This window comes from Anabrus simplex, chromosome 1 (genome assembly GCF_040414725.1).
Source record: "Anabrus simplex isolate iqAnaSimp1 chromosome 1, ASM4041472v1, whole genome shotgun sequence".
NCBI classification, from domain to species: domain Eukaryota; kingdom Metazoa; phylum Arthropoda; class Insecta; order Orthoptera; family Tettigoniidae; genus Anabrus; species Anabrus simplex.
Genome location: NC_090265.1, coordinates 218,208,710 through 218,232,371, shown reverse-complemented (window position 1 = coordinate 218,232,371; position 23,662 = coordinate 218,208,710). Strand labels below are relative to the sequence as shown.

The following is a 23,662-nucleotide window of genomic DNA, read 5'->3' as shown; positions in this document are numbered from 1 at the left end:
CAGGATGATTTCCTTTTACATTGAGAAGACGTTCAAAATATTCCCTCCACCTCTCCAGTGATTCCCTAGGATCTATTATGAGTTCACCTGAATTACTCAAAGCACTCTTCATTTCCTTTTTCCCTCCCTTCCTAAGATTCTTTATTACTGTCCAGAAAGGTTTCCCTGCTGCTTGACCTAGCCTTTCTAGGTTATTACCAAAATCTTCCCACGACTTCTTTTTGGATTCAACAACTATTTGTTTCACTCTGTTTCTTTCATCAACGTACAAATCCCTGTCTGCCTCGGTCCTTGTTTGGAACCTTTTCTGATAAGCCTTCTTTTTACGTTTACAAGCTGCTCTCACTTCATCATTCCACCAAGATGTTCGCCTTTTCCCATCTTTACACACAGTTGTTCCTAGGCATTCCCTTGCTGTTTCTACTACAGCATCCCTATATGCCACCCATTCACTTTCTATATCCTGAACGTGCTTACTGTCTACTGTTCGAAACTTCTCACTAATCATATCCATGTACTTCTGTCTAATTTCCTCGTCCTGTAAATTTTCTACCCTTATTCGTTTGCAGACAGATTTCACTTTCTCTACCCTAGGCCTAGTGGTACTTAGTTCACTACATATCAGATAGTGGTCTGTATCATCGAAAAGTCCCCGGAAAACTCTCACATTCCTAACAGATTCCCTGAATTCTAAGTCGGTTAAGATATAGTCTATTATGGATCTGGTACCCCTAGCCTCCCATGTGTAGCAGTGAATAGCATTATGCTTGAAGAATGTATTCATAACAGCTAAACCCATACTAGCACAGAAGTCCAGCAAATGCTTCCCATTCCCATTAGCTTCCATATCTTCCCCACATTTACCAATCACCCTTTTGTATCCTTCAGTTCTATTCACAACTCTCGCATTGAAATCGCCCATTAGCACTATTCTATCCTTGCTGTTGACCCTGACCACAATGTCACTCAATGCTTCATAAAACTTGTCAACTTCATCCTCATCTGCACCCTCACATGGTGAATACACGGACACAATTCTAGTCCTAATTCCTCCAACTGACAAATCTACCCACATCATTCGCTCATTTACGTGCCTAACAGAAACTATGTTGCGTGCAATGGTATTCCTGATAAAGTGCCCTACCCCAGACTCTGCCCTTCCCTTTCTAACACCTGTCAAGTACACTTTATAACCTCCTATTTCTTCCTCGTTATCTCCCCTTACCCGAATATCACTTACTCCTAGCACATTCAGATGCATCCTCTCTGCTGACTCAGCCAGTTCTACTTTCTTTCTTCCATAAGCCCCATTAATATTGATAGCTCCCCATCGAATTCCATTTCGTTCGCCAAGTTGTTTCCAAGGAGTCCCTCGCCTGTCAAATGGGAGTGGGACTCCATTACTCCCATAGGTCCGTGGCCTGCTTAAAACGTTCTGAGCTTGGTAAATTCATGAAGCAGGATGCTACCCTGCTTGCACATAGTCCAAGTGAGGATCTCTCCTCTAACGGGTTGTGGACCACCGGTGAATTGTATAGTCCTAGCCGCCTGAGCACAAGGAGGGCCATGACTCAGAATATGTCCGAGATGCCCACTCCCATTCCATAGCAACTCGTATCCCGACTCTTAGGACCACTTAGTAGGCCACTCAGCCATTGCCCATGGTTCACGAACTAGGACGTGACTACAGTAACCCACAACCATGAACCTTCTTCTTGGAGCAAAATCTGTCTAGTGTAATTCCTGCACAAACCTTATTTTATATAATAGAAATTTCAGGAGTCTGGTCACTCTGTGAGCTGAACCCCATGCATATGTTTGTTTCCTGTGCAAGACAATTTATGGGACTTTCTTCAAACCACACCCAAACATCCCCAGGTATATCTTCAGTTCAAACATGTCTTTTCCACTTCCTCTGTACACCACAAAATGAACATGTTGCACACCGCATTGTCATTCACTTCAAAACGCAATATTTTGTAAGAATGCCAGAGTCAAGACATTTGCGAGCAAATCTCCAAACACATCTTTTATAGCAATCACTTTTCAAGCAACATTCCACTAATAACTCACTGTTCAACTGAATACTTCATTTTCCATTCAATCACTTAATACACAAGCAACAGTCACACCACAAGCTGGTACAATTCTCAGAAACAACTATCTGTTAGACTAGGTTCCCATACTGTGGATGGGGGAGCGGAAGTTGGCTGGCAATTAAATAATGTGAATGCTTCCTTGTAAAATGAGAGCACGGTATTTCTGCACTGAATTGTTTCCCATGTCTGTCTGCAGTGCCATTTAAATTACTTCAATGGGTAGATTATATCTTATTCACAATCTCAAATACATTAATAAAAGTAGCGAAGTTCAGCATTTTTTTATACTCATATTTTTCCTAGATGTATTCTTATCCAATCTAATAATTTATTTTTGCTAAACAATTTCTACTCAAGCCAAAGTTAAGAAATGGCATTCTCTAAAGCACGAAAGTAGTTGGAAATCTGCTATACAAGTCTGATCAGGGTCAACCTATGATCCTATCTTCCATCAACATAGTTCAGTTAGAAACAGTAAGTGTTAGGATATTACAGTCGAAATTGGTTAAGACATTCCTCTCTAGCGCGTTTCCCTAGTTATTACACCATTATTATTTTTAAATCCCAGGACCTGTCCTATTAAATACATGCTAAAGAAACCTGGACAGCACACTCATTAGTACGTTCATAATTCCCACCATAAGAAATTTAAATTAGCTTTCCCAGCAACGGTGCGTGCAAGACAGGCCAGCGACAACTGGCATGGGTAAGGATTTGGTAAAAAACTTAATTTCACGGCCCCAGAGCGCGGTTGTGTATCGGCCTACAGCTGCAGGGAGTGTTTGTCCCAAGCCAGTGTTATTCTCTTCGCGTTTGACGTGTTGATGCTTAATTTTACGTTCGTAAGGCCTCTTTCAGATCTCGCGAGTTCGACCCACTTCCACGCTTAGCCGCCCGTCCGCCTAGGCCTAAACCAAAAACTGATTGTTCAAATAGAATCTTTCAGATAATGAAGAGGTGGAGAGTAACAGCGCACAGGAGAAATGTTTGAGCAGGCAGTCAGTGGTGAGTTGCAGTCCCACGCCCACAGTTACTTGTTATTTGACATTAGATTTTATGCATGTCATCCTACACAGCAGATCGACCATGCTCACGACATCAGTACTGTGACCTGTATTAGAACCCGATAGTGTAACTTTTAAAGTAGAAATGGATTTAGACAATAAACATAAGTAGGCCCGCGCTCACTCATTTGATATTTCTCATTTTCAATTTAAAAGTTATTAGTGTGCTTTTTCGTCTCCTGTGTGATTTGCAGTGGTTGTTATGGAACCCGAAATAGACATCGTCAGAAATACCAGTGGTCTCGTGTTTGGGAAAGCGTGATATCATTATTTTAGACCCACTATTGAGAGAGTATCCTTAAAATTTTACCCATCTCCTTCTCTAATGAAATTCAAAGGACACAGCATGCTTGAACTATTTTTGTATTTTCGTAAGTGTAGAAGGTAAACGAAGAAGTATGGTGGTCCATATTCATTACCCACAATGAAAATAGTGTTGAAAAGGATCCACTGGAAAGCATGGTGAGTTTTGCAGCGCTCGACCCGCTGTGTGTGTACGAGTCAGCGGAAGCGGGTACCGTAGACCTGTGCAAACACACGGGCATGTTTTAATCCCACGCCGTATGAAAGAAGCCTGAGTGACTTTTGTAACAACGCACGTAAACGAGGCCTACTCTACTTACGTGTGTAATAACGTACATAAATTAGGCCTACTATACTTACATATACAACTGACATGTTGGCGCTTAATTTTATGTTCGTAAGTGAATTGTGTAACGACATACACAAATTAGGCGTAGGCCTACTGTACTTACGCATAGTGGTTTACAGGACATTCAGATATGGAGCAGAAGAAAGCTAGACAGTTTACAGATGATGAAAAATTAAAGTTTATTGAGAAAGCAGATGCTAAACCACACATAAAATGTGAACAAATCACCCAGATGTTGAACTATCCTGCGACAACTTTAAACGTAAGAGATGGCTGCGACATATATAATTCACATTTTTAAGAACGTTTTTCCTCGATGTTTTACTATGTTGGTGTTCATAAAATGTATTATTTCTTTATTTATCTCATTAATTATAATTGTTTCCTTGTCTTCATCGTAATTATTTTTACGTTCAACCTAACCTCAAATTTAACAGTGAAATTGGTTTTCATTTTTTTTAGCACGTTCTTTCTTTATGACATTTTTTCGGTCCCCACAAAAACGTCCTAACCAGTTTTAGCTGTAATCAGAATGCAATGCGCTTTACACCACAGCTCTGTTGTGTGGTTATTATGTCAGTTATCAGGCATCTTCTATGGTTGTTATAATGCCATTATTCAGTTTCCAGAAGACAAAATCTCCCTTGTTCAAAAAGGTTTATGAAGAAGTACTAACAGAGCTTTGTGTTTAATAGTTCCAAATTCCTCTAACAATAAGAAATAGAATTAATTTTTTAGCATGATCTTAAAAGATTACTTACATTTCTATTTTCTTCCTCAAGCTGTCATTCTCAATACTCAGCTGCTGATTGAGCTCTTCAGAAATAGCTTGCTGATGACGCAAATGTTCACACTTGAGGCAAGTGCGAAATCCTGGAGAACTGCTTGTTTCTCTGAAAAATGTTAAGATTTCATATAGGCCTACTGTAGTTAAGTTAATGAAATTATAGTGAATTATAATAAACTGAATGAAGAAAATATTTTAGGTGTCTTTAATTGTTTACAAAGGAGAATATGAAACTAATTAACACATAATGTGATCATTAAGACTGGCATAATAATCAGTGACTTGGGTAAAATGTGTCGATATGGTAGTAGTCATCAGATGAATTGACAAGTGACCTGTTCTCATGCTTTCAACACTGCCGAGCCATAGTGACTGTCTAGTCGACTATGGGAAATAAACAGAGACTGAACATGTCAGGAAGCCACTCTCTGTCCTTGATTACAATGGAGTTAAAAAAAGGGATCAATTTCAGCAATCATGTCTTCATGTTATTCAAGTCTACAGAAAGGATTAAAATGACATGGGAAAGTCATTTGAATGGGTTCTGTTAATGCTCGGATACTCCACACCATGGCATCTAAAGAAAAAATTGCCACTACTGCAATTCCATGCGAAAGTTGTATGTAAGAGTTGGAACACAGTCAGATCCCGTCATCAGTCCTGGAAGGAGTCATGTGCATACACTGTCAAAGATGGAAGGACCATCCAGAACAGTTCAAAGGCGATGCGTAGTTTGGCATAGTAGGTTCGAATCCCACTATCGGCAGCCCTGAAAATGGTTTTCCGTGGTTTCCAATTTTCACACCAGGCAAATGCTGGGGCTGTACCTTAATTAAGGCCACGGCCACTTCCTTCCAACTCCTAGGCCTTTCCTATCCCATCATTGCCATAAGATCTATCTGTGTTGGTGCGACGTAAAACCCTAGCAAAAAAAAAGTTCGGCATAAAGCTAAGAAAGAAAGTGGCACATCAAAAGATACTGAAAAAAAGTAAAGCAGGTGACAATGTACTGTGAGGAATGCACCAACAAACCATTCATGAGCATTGGATGTTTTAATAAAGTTCATAAATGCTGAAATTGACCTTATTGTGTTCAAAATACAAATTGTCATTGTATAATAATTATGAAATTATTGAAATCAGAAGGGTGTAATTATTTTTGGAAATTTCAAGATCAGTGAAAAAATGGAGGGTTGGTTTAAAAAAAATAAGAATGACAGATGAAATGAAATGATATTGGAGAGTGTTGGTGGAATGAAATATGACAGGGAAAACTGGAGTACCCAGAGAAAAACCTGTCCCTCCTCTGCTTTGTCCAGCACAAATCTCACATGGAGTGACCAGGATTTGAACCACGGAAACCAGCAGTGATAGGCCGGCGCACTGCCGCCTGAGCCACGTAGGCTCCAAACTTTTGGTTTTACTGCTTGTAATTATACTTCATACATGTCAAAATATGAAAACAAAATGAACACTTTTATTACAACTGACTGATTTCATAAAATGGCTATTTTTATTAGCATGACTATGTCAAAGTGGCTATACTGGGGTTTTTTTTTTTTTTTTTGGTAGACTCAATCTGTGCACCTACCTGAGCTTATATATACATAGTTAATATATATTATTTTTTTCTTTACAGCATCTCTCTTGCTTTTAAAGAACATGGCAACACTATTTTTATACTGTCACAAAAAAAATCCTGAATAATTTCAAATGGAATATGCAAAATTGCCTTGAAAAGGAAAAGAAAATATATTAAGAACTGAGTATAAAGAACCTATATCGCCAGGGGTGTATCATGGGCTGATGAAATCTAAACTTTAAGATCACCTGTATACATAATAATTTCCATCAGAAATTATAGCAAGGTTTTTTTCTTAAATCACTTCATATGAACTTAACTTTCAAATGAATCTAACATCTTAAAAACCAATACACTAACATTCTATTACACATACCTGTTGTTCTCTGAAATGACATTCACATCACTCTACACCTACATTTCACAATCTTTTAGTTACAATTCATTAGAATTATCGTTCAATTGATATTCTTGCCTTTATTCTTTACATCATCTCTCTTACTTTTAAAAAAACATGGCAACACTATTTTTTTTTATATTGTCGCAAAAAACCTGAATAATTTCAAATGTAATATGCAAAATTCCCTTGAAAATGAAAAAAAAAAAATCCACCTTAGTCAATACAGTTTAATACAGGCTATATTAAAACACACTTAAAAGGTCATGATTAAAAAGTTTTGGAACATGTATTTAGTCCTCCTTCAGGCACATATAAAACGAGTAGAAAAATGTGTGATATAAAGTTAAAAATAATTGAACTTGACAAAAAGTATAATTGAAAATGGATTTTAAAAAAATACATATGTCTAAGTTCTTCATGAATCAGTTCTTGAATATTGGAGACAATAAATCTAACAATGTTAAAAACTGAGGGCAACCACCGAAGATTAATAAGTAAAGCAGCACACTTTGTGGAGGAATAATTATGTACAAACACGCGAACAGGGTTTCCTCTTTGAAGTCAACACAAAACATTGGCCAGAAAAGTTGATGTAAAAAAATAGGTATACGTTCAATTAATTGCTTGTTGAAGATTGAACGCAGAATGCAAATAAAGTGTGCGCTGCATTGGGATCTGCTAGACATTTGCTGGTCTCGTAATGATTACAAGAATCAGATAATGCTTCACCCACTTTAATTCTGTGAGTTACATTTCTTAGAAATACAGCCACTCTTGTCTAGTCACTCATTTTTGTCCGTAGTCTCCCATGATCTACTCTATTAAAAAGCCTTAGATAGGCCCATTGCGATGCAGTCCACTTGATCTCCTGAATCTAAAATACCATATATATTTTGCTGGAATCCTACAAGTTGACCTTAAAAGGAATAACTTTTCCTAAACTGGAACTACCCTCTATCAAACCTGTCTAATATAATCAGAAAGAAAGTTTTCCTAAAGATTACATCCAACACATCAAACTGACTGGTCTGTAATTATCGGCTTTATGTTTACCACTCTTTCCTTTATATGGAGGGGCTACTATAGCACCTCTCCATTCATTTGGTATAGCACCTTCATGCAAACTACAGTACTTCAGATATGGTATTACATCCTAGCCCAATGACTTTAGTGTAGGTACATCCCCAGAAATCTTATCAATTCCAGTTGTTTTTCTAGTTTTCAACTTTTGTATTTTACTGTAAATATCCTTGTTATTGTAGCAAAATTTCAATATTTCCTTAATACTTTATTAGTCATCTCCTCTACCTGGAGATTATCCTTGTAACCAACAATCTTTACAATAATAAGACATCATTTATTCTCTTAGCTATTATATTTGTCCATAAGGAGTTCCTCATGGGTTTTAAAATTATCAAACGATACAATTTTTTTTTTTTTTCCGCTATTTTGCCTAACGTTGCACTGACACAGATATGTCTTATGGCAATAATGGGATAGGAAAGGTCTAGGAAGTGGAAGGAAGTGTCCGTGGCCTTAATTAAGGTACAGCCCCGGCATTTGCCTGGTGTGAAAATGGGAAACCACGGAAAACCATCTTCAGGGCTGCCGACAGTGGGGCTCGAACCCACTATCTGCCGATTACTGGATACTGGCCGCACTTAAGCGACTGCAGCATTAAGCTCGGGTTTGTTTTTTTTTAAATTAAGTAATAGGTAGGCTAGAATATGGTATACCAATCATTTATAGACATTTTACACGACCCTTGTAGTTAATCAAATTTTTTGTAAGCTTTGTCTTTTTTGGCAGCTTCCAAATGGGGGAAGCAGAAATAAGTGCACCTACCCCCCCCCCCCCCCCCTCTCTCTCTCTCTCTCTCTCTCTCTCTAGCGCTACATCTGCTGAATTCATTCCTAACTTTATTTCCTCATTCTGAGTACCCTACTGCCTATGTTCCAGCATGTTTATACCTGCAATCATTCTCGCTATTCTGTGTCTGTTACTTCCAAATTATTTGAAAGTACAGTATACGAGGCAGGTTTTTTTATATAAGGGCCGTGTTGTTGTAGACACTAGTAGTTCGCGCATGCTTCGTGTGCCGGCATACCTCGGAACAATGGTGGTTAGTTGCAGCTCTGTTGCTAACCTGTATGGTTCTGTTTTATGCTTGCTCAAATGTTCAAGTTTATCGACTCGCCCGCCCCGTGCGAGCAAGGAACCTGTCTGCTGCAGACATTCACCAGCAGATTTGTGAAGTGTACAGTGCTAATGCTATGAGAGAAGGCAAAGTACGTAAGTGGGTACGGGACTTCAAAGATGGCCGTGACGTGACGTCGATGATGAGGCCTGCTCCAGTCGCCCATTTATGATTGCAGATGGTTTGGTGGCTTCAGTTGAAGCGAAGATTCGCGAGAACAGATGCTTCACAATAACAGCTCTCACAAACGACCTTCCTGACGTTATCGGAGGAGGCGGCAAGTTTCTATGAAGAGGGTATTCAAAACTTAGTTGTAAGGTACGATAAGTGTTTAAACGAACTTGGTGGCTATGTATAATATAACTATTAAAAATAGTTTATTTGAATCCGCCTTGATCAACACACTCATTAAATGAAAGAAAAACTATTTATTAAACCAAACATTTTCGAGATATCTCAACCATTCCCTTCCTCAGTGGTCACATCAAAGAACAAAACAATATCACACAATATTTTGTTTTACAATTTAAAGAAGTATTGTCCTAATACACCATATCAACGAGTAAAAAGAAATATAAAAATGATAAATACATAAAATTTTGGTTGAACTGAATGAGAATACTATATATAGGATCTTCAAATTTTTCTTCTTTTCTTCTTTTTGCTCCTTAAATGATCATATGCTAGTCTATACAGTGGGTTATCTTCTGCACTTCTCTCATTTAACCCATTCACATACCATTTAACTGAACTTATTTATGCCTTGGTGTACCATTTACTTTCATTACTTTACATTTTATCACCGACACTGAAGAAGCATGCTTTACAGCAATGTAATGAGAGGAAATATCCAAACTACTGTCAGAATGTACTTAGTGAAGTCTTTATGAATATGCTAGGTCATAAAACAGTCAGATTCGTTCATCGCCACCTTGCACCGGTGGCATTCAAATGAAGATTCCTTCCTCAGACCCCGTGTCACACAGACTTTGCATCTCCGTGATGGGATAACCTTCTTCGTTGTTGGGGGTATTTTGGTTGGAAAGTGTCCCCAGTGCCTCTCTCGAAATCTTAGTGGTGTATCCCCAGGGCTTGGGTGCCTTATTTTGGATAGTCAGGCAAGGTCACACTTGGCAACAGCTGTTCAGCCAAATTGATCCGGAAGATGGTAAAGCCTACTCGCTTCTTTTCAGGGTTGAGGAGGGGATGATTGATGTTGGAAATCAGAAGTGTCATGTCTAGCATGTAGAAGTATATTTTTAGTATCCTCTTACATACTTCCTCATCAAGGGGAATGATGCGAGTCTCTGGTAATGGGAATCAATACCACCCTTTCCACAGTTGTAGTCAACAACAAGATTGGGTCTGATAGTCTTTTTTCCATCATACATTACCACTTCAAGGTAATCTGGCCTTCATTTCATCCACAGATACAGGAAACCAGTGTTCCTTTCCAAATGACATTATCCTATTTACTGTATATCCTCGGCAGCTGATATAAGACATTTACTTGCATAAACATTTACCTCACTGGTTAGATGTTCCCGAAAAGTCTGCTGTTAGAAATTCGTTCACAACTTGTAGTTTGTTCGGGCATTGTCCTAGGTGCCTTTGGAAAACACTATTTCACCACTTGCGATGCATGAATGATACTCTGGAGTATTACTTACGTGCTCCCAGTTCCATTCCGCTATCGTCTAAAACATGATTAGAAGCCGCTGGTGCGGCACCAGTTGTAGGCCTAAAATTCAGTGACATATTTGACGGCAAAACAGCACTTTGTTCACCTCTACCAGCGCTAAAGTTTCTATCTCACGAACTACTTTTACTACTTTCCATATCCACTAAATTCTTCGTCGCTTATTTCTATATCAATGTCATTCTCTTCTAAAAATTCCCACATAATCGCTTCGTCACTCAACATGGAGGCAGCCATGATTTCGCTTATGATGAGGTTGCTAAGATACTGGTTATTCTTTCCGCAAAATAACTGCACAGACGAGTTTATCGAATACATCAATGGAATAAAACAGTGATTCCATCTGTCAAGAGGTTACCTTACTAATATCAAATCCTTTCACAAAGGAAACCGGCTTGGAGCGGGTCTGGAAATAAACACTACGCGCGGACAGAGAGATCCGTTTTTGTACCGGAGTGCAGTCGAGAGCCAGGACGGAGAGATCCGTCAAAGTACGTCAAGTGCTTAAACTTGATTCAATTTTTTTTTTGTAAATTTCTAAATTTTCCAAAACATTCATTAATTTTCCCTTTTTGGCCGAATGTAATAATTTCATGTCATTGGAAATGTCTGTGAATTTATGATTCATTTCAATCATATGTTCTCCCATTGATAAATATCTTTTATGTTTAACCGCATTAACATGTTCTTTGTACCTTATAGCCAAACTTCTACCAGACTGTCCTATGTATCCTTGTTTACATGTTTGGCATGTTAATTTGTAAATTCCTATTTATTAAATATACATTTATTCTCAATCTTATCTGAATTGAAAATTATCTTATTAGTATTATTATCCGTTTTATATGTGACATTGATGTTCTTTTTCCAGAAAATTTTAGCCAGTTGATAAGGATTCTTATTTCAAAAAGTTAGAACTGCAAATTTATTTTTCTCTTTCTGCTCTTTAATTAAAGTTGTTTTTGGTTCATTTTTCACTTTATTTATCATTCTATTAATAAATCTTTTCGAATATCCATTGCTAAGAGCGATTTGATGGATTATATTTATCTCTCTATTATGATTCTTCTTAAACAAAGAGTGGGCACCTTCTGCTGCATCACGACAATGCATCTGCACACAGGGCTGCTAGAACAATGGACCTTTTGGAAAGGGAAAAAGTGCGAGTGTTACCTCATCCCCCCTATTCACCTGACCTGGCCCCATGTGACTTCTTTCTGTTCCCGAAGACCAAGGAAAAAATACGTGGACAGCGGTTTTCGTCAGATGAAGAGGCCATTGCAGCATACGAGAGTGCACTAAGTGACATCCCGAAAGAAGCTTGGACTGAAACATTTTCTAAGTGGTTTCAGAGAACAGAAAAATGTATATGTGCTAATGGAGAGTATTTTGAAAAGTTGTAAATGTTTTGCAAATAACATTTTTTTCTCATACTCTGCTAAAAACTTTTGGCATAACCCTCGTAACCATTGACAAAGCATACCCCAATCAAAAGCTATTTCAATGAATAGGACATAAGTTTTTTGAATTGTTGTAGTGCTGTATGCACTGACAGGAGCAAGTACATGTCAAGATTGTTTTATTAAAGATGTCCTCTCATAGATCGTGAAGTCATGCTGCATTCATAGACACAGTCTCCCATTTGTTATGTCATGGTAAAGTACTTTCTGATCTTAGACATGAAGTCCAGATTCCCCCCCCCCGTTAAGACTATCATGTCTGCCTTGCTCCAAAGTTTCATGATAGTAACTGGCCTCAGAGTACGGTCACCAATCTTGAGTTATAAAAGGCAGAATGGTTTCTGTAATAAGTGTATATACAAAGGAAACCTTTTTATTGCATTTAGGAAACTACTGTACATTAAACTTGTGATTTACTGTAATATGAATCTACATTGTAGTTACTAACTCCTTGTGAAATTTACAACAGTCCATTGGGGAATGTATTGTAAAAAGGAAAGCTCTATTACAGATAGAGAACATTTGAGAAATTTAGCATGAATAAACTCGGTTTTAATATCATAAAGAAATAAACAGCAAGATGCAAACTCGTTAAAACAAACTAATAGGCTGGTGGTTTCCAATTTTTCCGTCTACACATAATCCTTGGTATATAAATTAATTAAATGTTTATTGTAGTGGACATTATGTCCAGTAAGAAAATTTCCTGTAACTTAACTCACCTGGCAGAATCATTGAGCTGATCGCCATGAGCAGCATCGGAAATATCCAATAATCCTGAAAAATGAAAACAAAGGAATAAATAATTGTCCTCTTGGGCAGTTTTTTCTCTCAAGAATAAATATCAGAGGAATCATTTCTACAGGATAATGTCCGAGCATGAAAATAACGGCATCATATGATATATTGATTTCCCAAAATATTTTTTCACTAAATATATCCAAAGTGGATAATTGATCAAGTTCACCAAAATCTCTCCTATACAGAACAGAACAGAACCTTGAAGGAAATAATCACACACTGACCAGTCATTATGTTCATTCTATTATACATTCTTTGTGAAGTTCCTATCTATTTATTAAATGAAATTTGGTACGTAAAGTCGGGGAATAATGCACTATAATATAGGCTACACAAAACTGTAATCACGATGAGTGAAATGGTAGTTTAGGAGAAGGCGCCTAAAATTTAATTCTGAAATACCTATGTTATCGGTCCTATCAAAATTTACTACATAATAAAAGCTATAGAGAAAACAATTTCTGATCATTTATGTCTTATACAGTTTTTCTGGACCAACTATGATAACAGAATCCATTAATTTAGCTTTTTCTTGCTAAGTCCATATCAATGCCAAGCTATGCTAACATGAAAATATTGTTCAGTCATGTTAACTGGCAATTATTGTTGTCATAATTATATTAAGGTGTAAAACCATGTGGTCATTGGTCCACATCATAAGGAAAATTCTGAAAATGATTACAAAATGACAAAAAAAGCCATAAAGGAACGATCACTTGAAGAATAAGACAAGAGCGAGTCATGAAAGAAAGAAGGAAAACACTTTACATTAGATGACCTAATATCACAGTGCCTGAAGAAAACTAAATGTGAAGGCCTACGATATCAAAAGCTCATAAAGTTGATCAACAATAACATTACATTAAACACTGTCTGTTATGTGCTTTGTCTATTCTGCTGCCACTCATCTCCGACAGATGGGATTACTGCTGCATCCTGAGTAACTCAGCCTGCCTGAATATTGGCGGGAGTAGCTGGGGAGTTAGATAGACATGATACTGTATAGGCTTTTGGGCATATGCCATGTCAAGAAAATAAGGTGAAATTCTTTACGTTTTGCAGAGAACTGTGCTCTGCATCATCAGAAGAAAATCTCGACTGTCCACGAGAAAGGCTTCTTAAATAACGACTTTTTGAAATTTAGACATTATATTAAAAGTGGAAATGGTATGTTCATTCATCACCAGATGGCTCTCCGGACGTGGCACAGCGCTAGCGTTCGAAGCGGAAGCTGACCGAACCATCAGAATCAGTCTAAGAGAGTCACATGACATGTGTTCGTAACATATGACATTATATATCATAGAAAAGAAAAAATCCACCTGATCAATACTAATTTATTATAATTCCTTATATAACAGAACCGGTTTAGACTCTTTACAAAGTCATCTTCAACTGTATTATACACTTACATTAGTTACAATTTTAAGTGTTGTGCCTTGCCAATTGAAAAGATTGTGTGTGACAGACGTTAAATTGACATGTTTCAGAGTGGTTAGTCCTACGCTCATAAACTTAAGTTTGTCTGAAAACCTAAAACTCGTGTTGAAACTTATTAAAATGTTAACTATATAAACACATTAAAATGTTCACAATACATGATAAAATACATCTCAATATACATATATCTTGTTACAGTCCAATTTTGCACGTAAAATATGTTCTTGAAATAAATTTGTTATCTTTCGTTTTTTATTAAATCGTCTGGCATGAAAAAATTATGTGCTTGAGCTCAGCTGTATTATGCCCTTATAATAGTTGCAATTTAGGCATTATACCTTGTCAATTGAAAAGAATGTGTGTGACAGATGTTAAATCGACTTATTTCAAAGTGGTTAGTATTACGCTCATAATAAGTATGTCAGGTGACCTGAAACTCGTGTTAAATAACCTATTAAAATATAAACTACATAAACACACTGAAATGTTCACAACACATGGTAAAATACACTTTAAGATGCAAATGTCTTGTTACAGTCCAAAGTAACGGGTAAAAACATGTTCTTACATTGTTTACGGGTCGTCTAATATGAGAGGTTATATGCTTGTGTTCATATGGGGTACTTTGCACCACTACACTTTATACAAAGTTCAACCACTAGATAGCTTGCAAATTTTCTAATATTATTAAATATGTATACATTTGAAAATGGGTATGTGCAGCTGAAGTTGTTGATAGTCTTGAAAGCGTTAAATGCAGATCACACTAGTGTGTAAAAACAGTTGTTGGTGGCTCTTTCCTTGTCTATGACTATTGATAAGTATCTGTAAAAGGCAAAAAGTAAAATAGAAATTAGAGATTTTAAAAATTAGTGTTCCGAAAGTGTCTGCTTGTGTGTGCGTTTCATAATAGTTACTTACTGTTGTCGAGTGGTTGAGAAGCGTACAGCTTGGCTGTCTGACTTGTACTGTACCGTGTTCTTCTAGTGTTAGTATCTGTTGCAATAAGGGGAATGGAGGGATGGGTGGGGGGAGCTGTCGTGTGTGTAGGGGCGGAGTTGGGCGTGTCAGTCGTCTGCGCTGTGGTTCACGTCTGACGTTGTTTGTTGACTATTCTAAGATAGTAATTTTTTAAAATAGGGATAATTTTGTTAAATAAGATATTGGTTTTTTCAGTTATTTCGTTAATATTGAAATTGGGGTTGGTGTATTGAGCCAATGTTATGTATAATTCTTCTGTTATATTGAGCAAGGGGCCTTTGGGGTTTGTATTTAATATTTTCATATCGTTATCTATATTCGTAAAATTATGTTTGTACTCATCCATATGTTGACCTATCGCAGAAAAATGGTTGTGCTTTACAGCATTGATGCGTTCATTGTATCTGATAGCAAAATTCCTACCAGTACGTCCTACATAACTTGTAAAGCAATTATTGCAGCTGATTCGGTATACTCCAGAGCGAAGGTATTTGTTGTTATTATTGACTGTCTTGGTATTATGTATGATGCTACTATTATTATGCGTGGTCCTGAAAGCTATTTTGAGATTGTGCTTTTTAAAAATTTTAGTCAAAGGGTATATGTGTGTGTTATTGAAGGTGAAAGTTGCATAGTCCTTCTTGGGCTTATCTATTTTCAACAGTTTAGTTTTGGGTCGAGACTTGATCTTTTGAATGATTGAATTAATTATTTCTTTCTTGTAACCGCTTTTTCTGGCTATTTCTTGAATCAAATGTGTTTCTTCGTTAAAGTCAGTTTTTGATAATGGTATATTGAAGGCCCTATAAATCATACTGTGATACGCTGCTTTTTTATGGGAATTAGGGTGGATGGAGTCTGTTTTTATTGTGTTTATTCTATGAGTGGGCTTACGATAAATTTTGAAGGTCAAATGATTTTCATGCCTGGTCAGATCAAGACAATTTAATTTGCAGTTATTCTCAGATTCTTTCGTAAACTTTTGTAAAATGTGTGGGTCTATGGTGATTATTCTGTCCAAAATGGTGTTGTCGTTAGTTAGTCTGTTGTTGATGATGACAAAAATGTCATTGACAAATCTGCACCAAAAAAATATTCCGATATCTTATTTAACAAAATTATCCCTATTGTAAAAAATTACTATCTTAGAATAGACAACAAACAACGTCAGACGCGAACCACAGCGCAGACGACTGACACGCCCAACTCCGCCCCTACACACATGACAGCTTCTCCCACCCATCCCTCCATTCCCCTTATTGCAACAGATACTAACACTAGAAGAACACGGTACAGTACAAGTCAGACAGCCAAGCTGTACGCTTCTCAACCACTCGACAACAGTAAGTAACTATTACGAAACGCACACACAAGCAGACACTTTCGGAACACTAATTTTTAAAATCTCTAATTTCTATTTTACTTTTTGCCTTTTACAGATACTTATCAATAGTCATAGACAAGGAAAGAGCCACCAACAACTGTTTTTACACACTAGTGTGATCTGCATTTAACGCTTTCAAGACTATCAACAACTTCAGCTGCACATACCCATCTTCAAATGTATACATATTTAATAATATTAGAAAATTTGCAAGCTATCTAGTGATTGAACTTTGTATAAAGTGTAGTGGTGCAAAGTACCCTATACGAACTCAAGCATATAACCTCTCATATTAGACGACCCGTAAACAATGTAAGAACATGTTTTTACCCGTTACTTTGGACTGTAACAAGACATTTGCATCTTAAAGTGTATTTTACCGTGTGTTGTGAACATTTCAGTGTGTTTATGTAGTTTATATTTTAATAGGTTATTTAACACGAGTTTCAGGTCACCTGACATACTTATTATGAGCGTAATACTAACCACTTTGAAATAAGTCGATTTAACATCTGTCACACACATTCTTTTCAACTGACAAGGTATAACGCCTAAATTGCAATTATTATAAGGGCAATATACAGCTGAGCTCAAGCACATAATCTTTTCATGCCAGACGATTTAATAAAAAACGAAAGATAAGAAATTTATTTCAAGAACATGTTTTACCCACAAAATTGGACTGTAACAAGATATATGTATATTGAGATGTATTTTATCATGTATTGTGAACATTTTAATGTGTTTATATAGTTAACATTTTAATAAGTTTCAACACGAGTTTTAGGTTTTCAGACATACTTAAGTTTATGAACATAGGACTAACCCCTCTGAAACATGTCAATTTAACGTCTGTCACACACAATCTTTTCAATTGGCAAGGCACAACACTTAAAATTGTAACTAATGTAAGTGTATAATACAGCTGAAGATGACCTTAAAGAGTCTAAACCGGTTCTGTTATATAACGAATTATAATAAATTAGTATTGATCAGGTGGATCTTTTCTTTTCTTTTCTGTTCTTTTCTTTTCTTTTCTTTTCTTTTCTTTTCTATGATATATGGTAATTATCAATACGGAACATAATGAAATGAATGAATCAAGAACATATGACATTGACAGGTGTATGACATTGACACAAGCCTGGAATAAAACATCTGGCGAGGAGGAACATACGAATTTGGAAAACACCGAGATGAAATAACAAATGTAATGTAATGGTGTATGGCTTTTAGTGCCAAGTGCAGGTCTTTTGATTTGACGCGCGTATGCAACCTGCGCGTCGTGATGAGGATGAAATGATGGTGAAGACGACACATACACCCAGCCCCCATGCCAGCAAAATTAACCAATGATGGTTAAAATTCCCGACCCTGCCAGGAATTGAACCCACGACCCCTGTGACCAAAGGCCAGCACGCTAACCATTTAGCCATGGAGCCAGACACGAAATAACAATAGTGAAGGGACAGGGAAGGGAACTACCTATGTAAATCCTTAATGGCTGGCAACCAGGTATTACTTAATTGATAGCCAGTGTCCCTGTTGAAATTGTTACGATTTCTACGCATTTCCACGGCTTCCCTCATAATCCCGGACCTGTAGTGTCTAGTGTCTAGCTCGAGCCCTTACCCACACTTTCATTCATTCCCGGATTTTCCATTTTCCCGTGTTGTACGTTTTATTTTCAGGGTCCCTCGAAAAACGGAGAATCGAGGTTCCACTGTATCTGGTTTAAAGGCTTGTAACAATTTTGGTCATTGTTCTATTAAGGGGCTTTTTTTCAATGGCATCATTTAGGTTTTTCTCCCTAATGAAGAACTGATTTAAATGAATATAAATGTTTTCATATTCGGTCATTAACTTTCCTTTTTCATTCTTTTTTTTAAATTTTTTATCTTGAAGTCTCTATCTATTGTACTAAATTGATGGCCGGTCTCTTTCATATGAAATGAAATGGCGTATGGCTTTTAGTGCCGGGAGTGTCCGAGGACATGTTCGGCTCGCCAGGTGCAGGTCTTTTGATTTGACGCCCGTAGGCAACCTGCACGTCATGATGAGGATGAAATGATGATGAAGACGACACATACACCCAGCCCCCGTGCCAGAGAAATTAACCAATTAAGGTTAAAATTCCCGACCCTGTCGAACCCAGGACCCCTGTGACCAAAGCCAAGACGCTAACCATTTAGCCATGGAGCCGGACTCTTTCATATGATTAGCCATTGCGGAATACTTATTACGTAGCGTTACAAAAATGTTGCAATGTTTGGGTTGGGAAGAATTGAGAGAAAGAAGAAGAGCTGTTCGACTAAGTGGTATGTTCCGAGCTGTCAGCGGAGAGATGGCGTGGAATGACATTAGTAGATGAATAAGTTTGAAAGGCGTTTATAAAAGTAGGAAAGATCACAATATGAAGATAAAGTTGGAATTCAAGAGGACAAACTGGGGCAAATATTCAATTATAGGAAGGGGAGTTAGGGATTGGAATAACTTACCAAGGGAGATGTTCAATAAATTTTCAATTTCTTTGAAATCATTTCGGAAAAGGCTAGGAAAGCAACAGATAGGGAATCTGCCACCTGGGCGACTGCTCTAAATGCAGATCAGTATTGATTGATTGATTGATACATTTTAATGCGTTATAGTGTTCCACATATCTTGGGATAAAACTATGGCCAGTCTGTCCAACATATGATGCTTGCTGCTTGTTGTTTAACGGGGCCTAACATCTAAGTCATTGACCCTCCAACATATGAAAAATTGCACTGTGTGCATGTTAATCTATATATTCCTAAAACCCTGATATTCCTCTTTATTTGCACTAACTGTATTATGATTAAAAATTATATTTGTTAGCGTTATGCACCTTAAAAGCTATTTGTAAATCTCATTTTTTCAAAGGATTTGTAATTTGGTGAATCGCAGAGTTGGAGTAGGTGAAAGTAGCATACTTTGATTTTTTAGTTTTCTCTGGAGTAACAATAGTTGCCAGTTTAAGTTTTACTTTGTTAACAATTCAATTTATTATTTCTGTTTTATAACCATTAATCAGTGCTAGTTCTTTTATAAATCTGAGTTCTTTCTTTTAATAGGTGATAATGGTATTCTGAAGGCTCTATTGAGTAGGCTAAAAAAGGATGCATGTTTATGGGATTTCAGATTAAGGGAATCTTTTTTTATTGCAATCGGTTTTCTATATATATATATATATATATATATATACTGAAAATCAAATCCAAATTCTTTACGTGATTATATCTAGGAAGTTCAATGAACCGTTGTTTTCGTCTTCCTTGGTGAATTTTATGCAACTGTCTACCCTGTTTAAAAATTCTAGTATTTTTGTACTGTTATTTTTTCGGTGGTCTATTACTACAAACGTATCATCTATGTACCACAACCAAAGGCATAGCCCTTTTAACTATGCTTAAAAACAAACACACCAGTAAAAATTGGCTGATTTAACATTGGTTTGGGGATTGGTGAAGACTACAAGTATGATGCATACAACTGATTACAAACCTCCAATGCTCTATTTTTAATAATGGTGTAATTCTCATCTAACAAGAACATATCGCAAGTTTAACTTTTCTAATTCAGTAACCTTCATATGAACATTTTATACTTTGAAAAATTTAATTTAATACTAGAAGTGTTAGAAAAGATTTTTTAGCCAAATCTTACAATTTTAACTGACATATTACTATGACTTGGACAACAACTTCCAGTGAATAATGTATGGTCTATTAATGGCCCATTTCGATAGTTACTCCTTCATGTTTACCTTTTAAACATACAGTAATGATGATTTATTGTAATTATAATAATTATTTGGTGAAGACTACAAAATAGTCCGCATACAACAGGTTACAAACCTCCAATGTTCCAATTTTAATAGTGGTGTAATTCTCATTTCCAAGAATATATTGCAAGTTTGATCTTTTAATTCATTGATCTTTATATGAACTTTCATACTTTGATAAATAACTTAACACAAGCAGTGTTAGAATAAACCGGAATTTTCATGCCAAATCATATAATTTAATTGGCACATTACCATGACCTGGACAGAACTTCCTGTGATTAATGTCTAGTCCATTATAGATCCATTTTAATTGTTACTTCTTCATGTTTACTTTTTATATCATAAGAATATTTTATTGTATAATAACATTTTAATGAACAAATAATTATAAATAAGGTTTAACGTAAGGACTCAACTTGAGATAATTGTAAAAAATGGCTGAAGATGCTCGACATAACGAGTGAAACATGTCCCATTTATGTTTGTATTGTGGTAAATGTCCTTTTAGAGACAATAAACATTTCATGTATTGAATAGGTGGATATAACAACAAGAAATTGAAACTAATATTAGTAAGTTCAATACAGGCAAAAAATATGAAAATGATAATCTGCAATATTATGCAAGTTGTCCTTGTTCCCAGTGGCAATGATCTGCAGGTCCTCGTGTGGCAGTCGAAGCTCCACTGACTTTCCCATCATTCGCAACTTTGTGTTCTGTCAGGGCCCACGCGTCTTCATAATCCACTGGTGTGATGCACGGGAGAGGCTCGTACGTCACGGACTTGGCCCTGTTGAGTCTCCTCTTTTTCTGGGGTGCTGAATTCAATGTTCCCACCGGCATATGGTTTCGTGCCAGGACTAATGTCCTGGTCAGGTGGCACCCTCGTTTGTTGGTTGTTGATTCGGACCCCATTGGTTCTCAAGGGGGTCCCCTGGCTGTGTTGTTGCCATCGCTACAATGATCTCATTGTCCCGTGGAGTTGCCATCTTCACGACGCCGGAGCCGCCATCACTGCTTGCAGGCTTCACCCGTCTCTCCAGAGCTGTCATACTTTCACACAGGGCACTTGCTTCTACCACTGGGCTTTGAACTACTTACTCCGCAATCACATCACTTCGGACTGCTTCCCGTCCGGCTTGCTGTTGTCCTGCACAACGTCATTGATCTCCTCGGTTCTGAGAGAGCGCATTTCGTTGCCCAAAGAACTGACTTGGTCCTTTATTTCTTGAGACTGAGCCTCGATTTTCCACTCGAGTTTTTTGGATTGGGCCTCGATGTTGAATTTTTTAGACAGGTTCTCGATTTTTTTCAGACTAGGCCTGAATCAAAGCAGTTAGCTGTGCAAACATAATGCTTAACCGGTTGTTGGTTTCTTCCTCCGAGGTGACTTCAAAGTGGAAATTACCTGGGTCCTGTTCGTTGTCTATTAAATCCTAGCGGAGCCTCTCTTTGTAAGTCCACTTTGCTTCCAGCCGTCGGTGAAACCTCGCGATGCCAGTGCTTTCCGTAACATCGCCACGGTCATTTGGTCGATCTTCATTGCCGAGTCTCGAAGTGTCCTGTCCTATCCATCGCGGTCGCAATTTATCGTTCTCAAATGCAATTTGATTTGACGGAAATAAATATCACACGAGAACACGTTCACTTCTTGTGTAAATTACTTTATTGTCACTGTAAGTCACAACACACAATTATAAACACTAGCAAGTGACACTACAACACTTAATAGCGGAGTACTCTGAAGTTGATTCTGACAAGTACAGATATCAACAACACTGACTCGCGCACTATAACATACGCTCTCTTAAACTCCCCACCTCCACCTCAGAGCTCAATAGTCACTCCGAATCCAACCTGACTCGTTCACTGACTGACAGCTCGATATATATACTGTTCGATCAACCGTCTAGAATTATCGATTTCTGGAAGGGTTCTTACAACACTCTAATGGAACACACTCAAAACATTGATTGACCAGCTAGTTGAATGGAGTACTCATCTTTCGTTACTGTTTACCAATATACATGGAAATTTCTCCAACATTCCTAATGTCTCTACATGTATCTGGTAAATAAACCTTACAGTAAGTTTCCAGAACCCTTCATATATACTAAATTATAGTAAAATAAATCTAATATACGAACATTATAGAGTTTTCCACCACTTTTGACTATATAGATTTTGAGGTTCAACTTATACACAATACATATTTGAGGTTATTCAAATTTATAATACATATTTAAAGGGAAACCATGTATTAGTCATATTTAACAATTAATCAAAGATGATTTAGCATTTAATAAAATATAACTTAAAATAATTGAAGGTTTTACACTGGTTAGGATGTCGTGCCTATGACATATAATCCTTCTAAAAGAGCAATATTTGGTGCAAAAGTGTGTCAAGTGTGCTCCTCAGAGAATGGATACTGTTGGAATTTCAAGATATACAGAGGCAAAAAAACTGTGACGGAGGGACTAGTGACAAAAATTAACTACTTTTTAGTGAGAATACTACTTTTGATATGTGTACGGACCTTCTGGGTGGTGGAGAACACTGTATGTGTATAATTGCTACAGTTCATTACCTTTGTATAAAACTCTCCTGCAAACCTACACTCATGTGGTGATGGCACAGCTAGAGTAAATAGAAAACACATAATGCAAATCTTAGAAGAAAAACAGCTGAAAAAAGGAGAAAAATTTGCTTCGGCAAATGAAGTCCTAGCAGTAAAGTGGGTTGACAAAAATACTGTACATATGTCAACCCAACGTGACAGACCAGATTATGTCATTGTCAAAACAAAAAGAGGAGGAGGAAAGCTGAAGCCAAATCTGGTAGTAGATTATAATGAGGGAATGGGTGGTGTTGACTCCCATGATTTTATATGCAAGATTCTTATCTTCTTTGGCAAGTTCTCAACCCAGGAAAGAAGGCACATTTTACTTCATTGTATATCAGTGCTGAAAAACACCTAGAAAGCATCCAGTTGCCTCAGCACCCTAGCATTGGCCGTTCTCACACTGGCAATATTCCCATGATGCTTCAGAATCAATATACTGGCTTCTATCCATCAAAAACTTGCTTCAACTCAGAAGAAATCAGTGCCATCCAAACAATGTAGACTGTGTGTAGCACGAGGACTCTGCAAGGAAACCTCGTTTGAATGCCTCAAATGCAAAGTTGCTTTGCATGTGCACACCTATTTTCTAGTGTTTCATGCAGAAGAGAACATCTCCAAACCATAAATGTATGGTGGAACTCATAACAAGTTATTTATATGTGTATATATTCATCAGCATTTC

The 23,662-nt window shown here is 37.1% G+C and overlaps 1 protein-coding gene across 3 annotated transcripts in view; it reads right to left on the bottom strand.

Annotated features, from left to right (window-relative positions):
- Window positions 1-23,662, bottom strand: part of LOC136864143 (uncharacterized) — a 624,111-nt gene that overhangs the window by 462,428 nt on the left and 138,021 nt on the right. For all 3 annotated transcript variants that reach the window (XR_010859277.2, XM_067140781.2, XM_067140790.2), the window contains exons 6-7: window positions 12,663-12,717; window positions 4,577-4,708 (exon numbers count right to left, since the gene is read on the bottom strand). Coding sequence is in view for 2 of the 3 variants with exons in the window: in XM_067140781.2 (XP_066996882.2) it covers window positions 4,577-4,708; window positions 12,663-12,717 (187 nt within the window). In the remaining variant the exon portion in view is untranslated. The remainder of the gene's footprint in view (window positions 1-4,576; window positions 4,709-12,662; window positions 12,718-23,662) is intronic.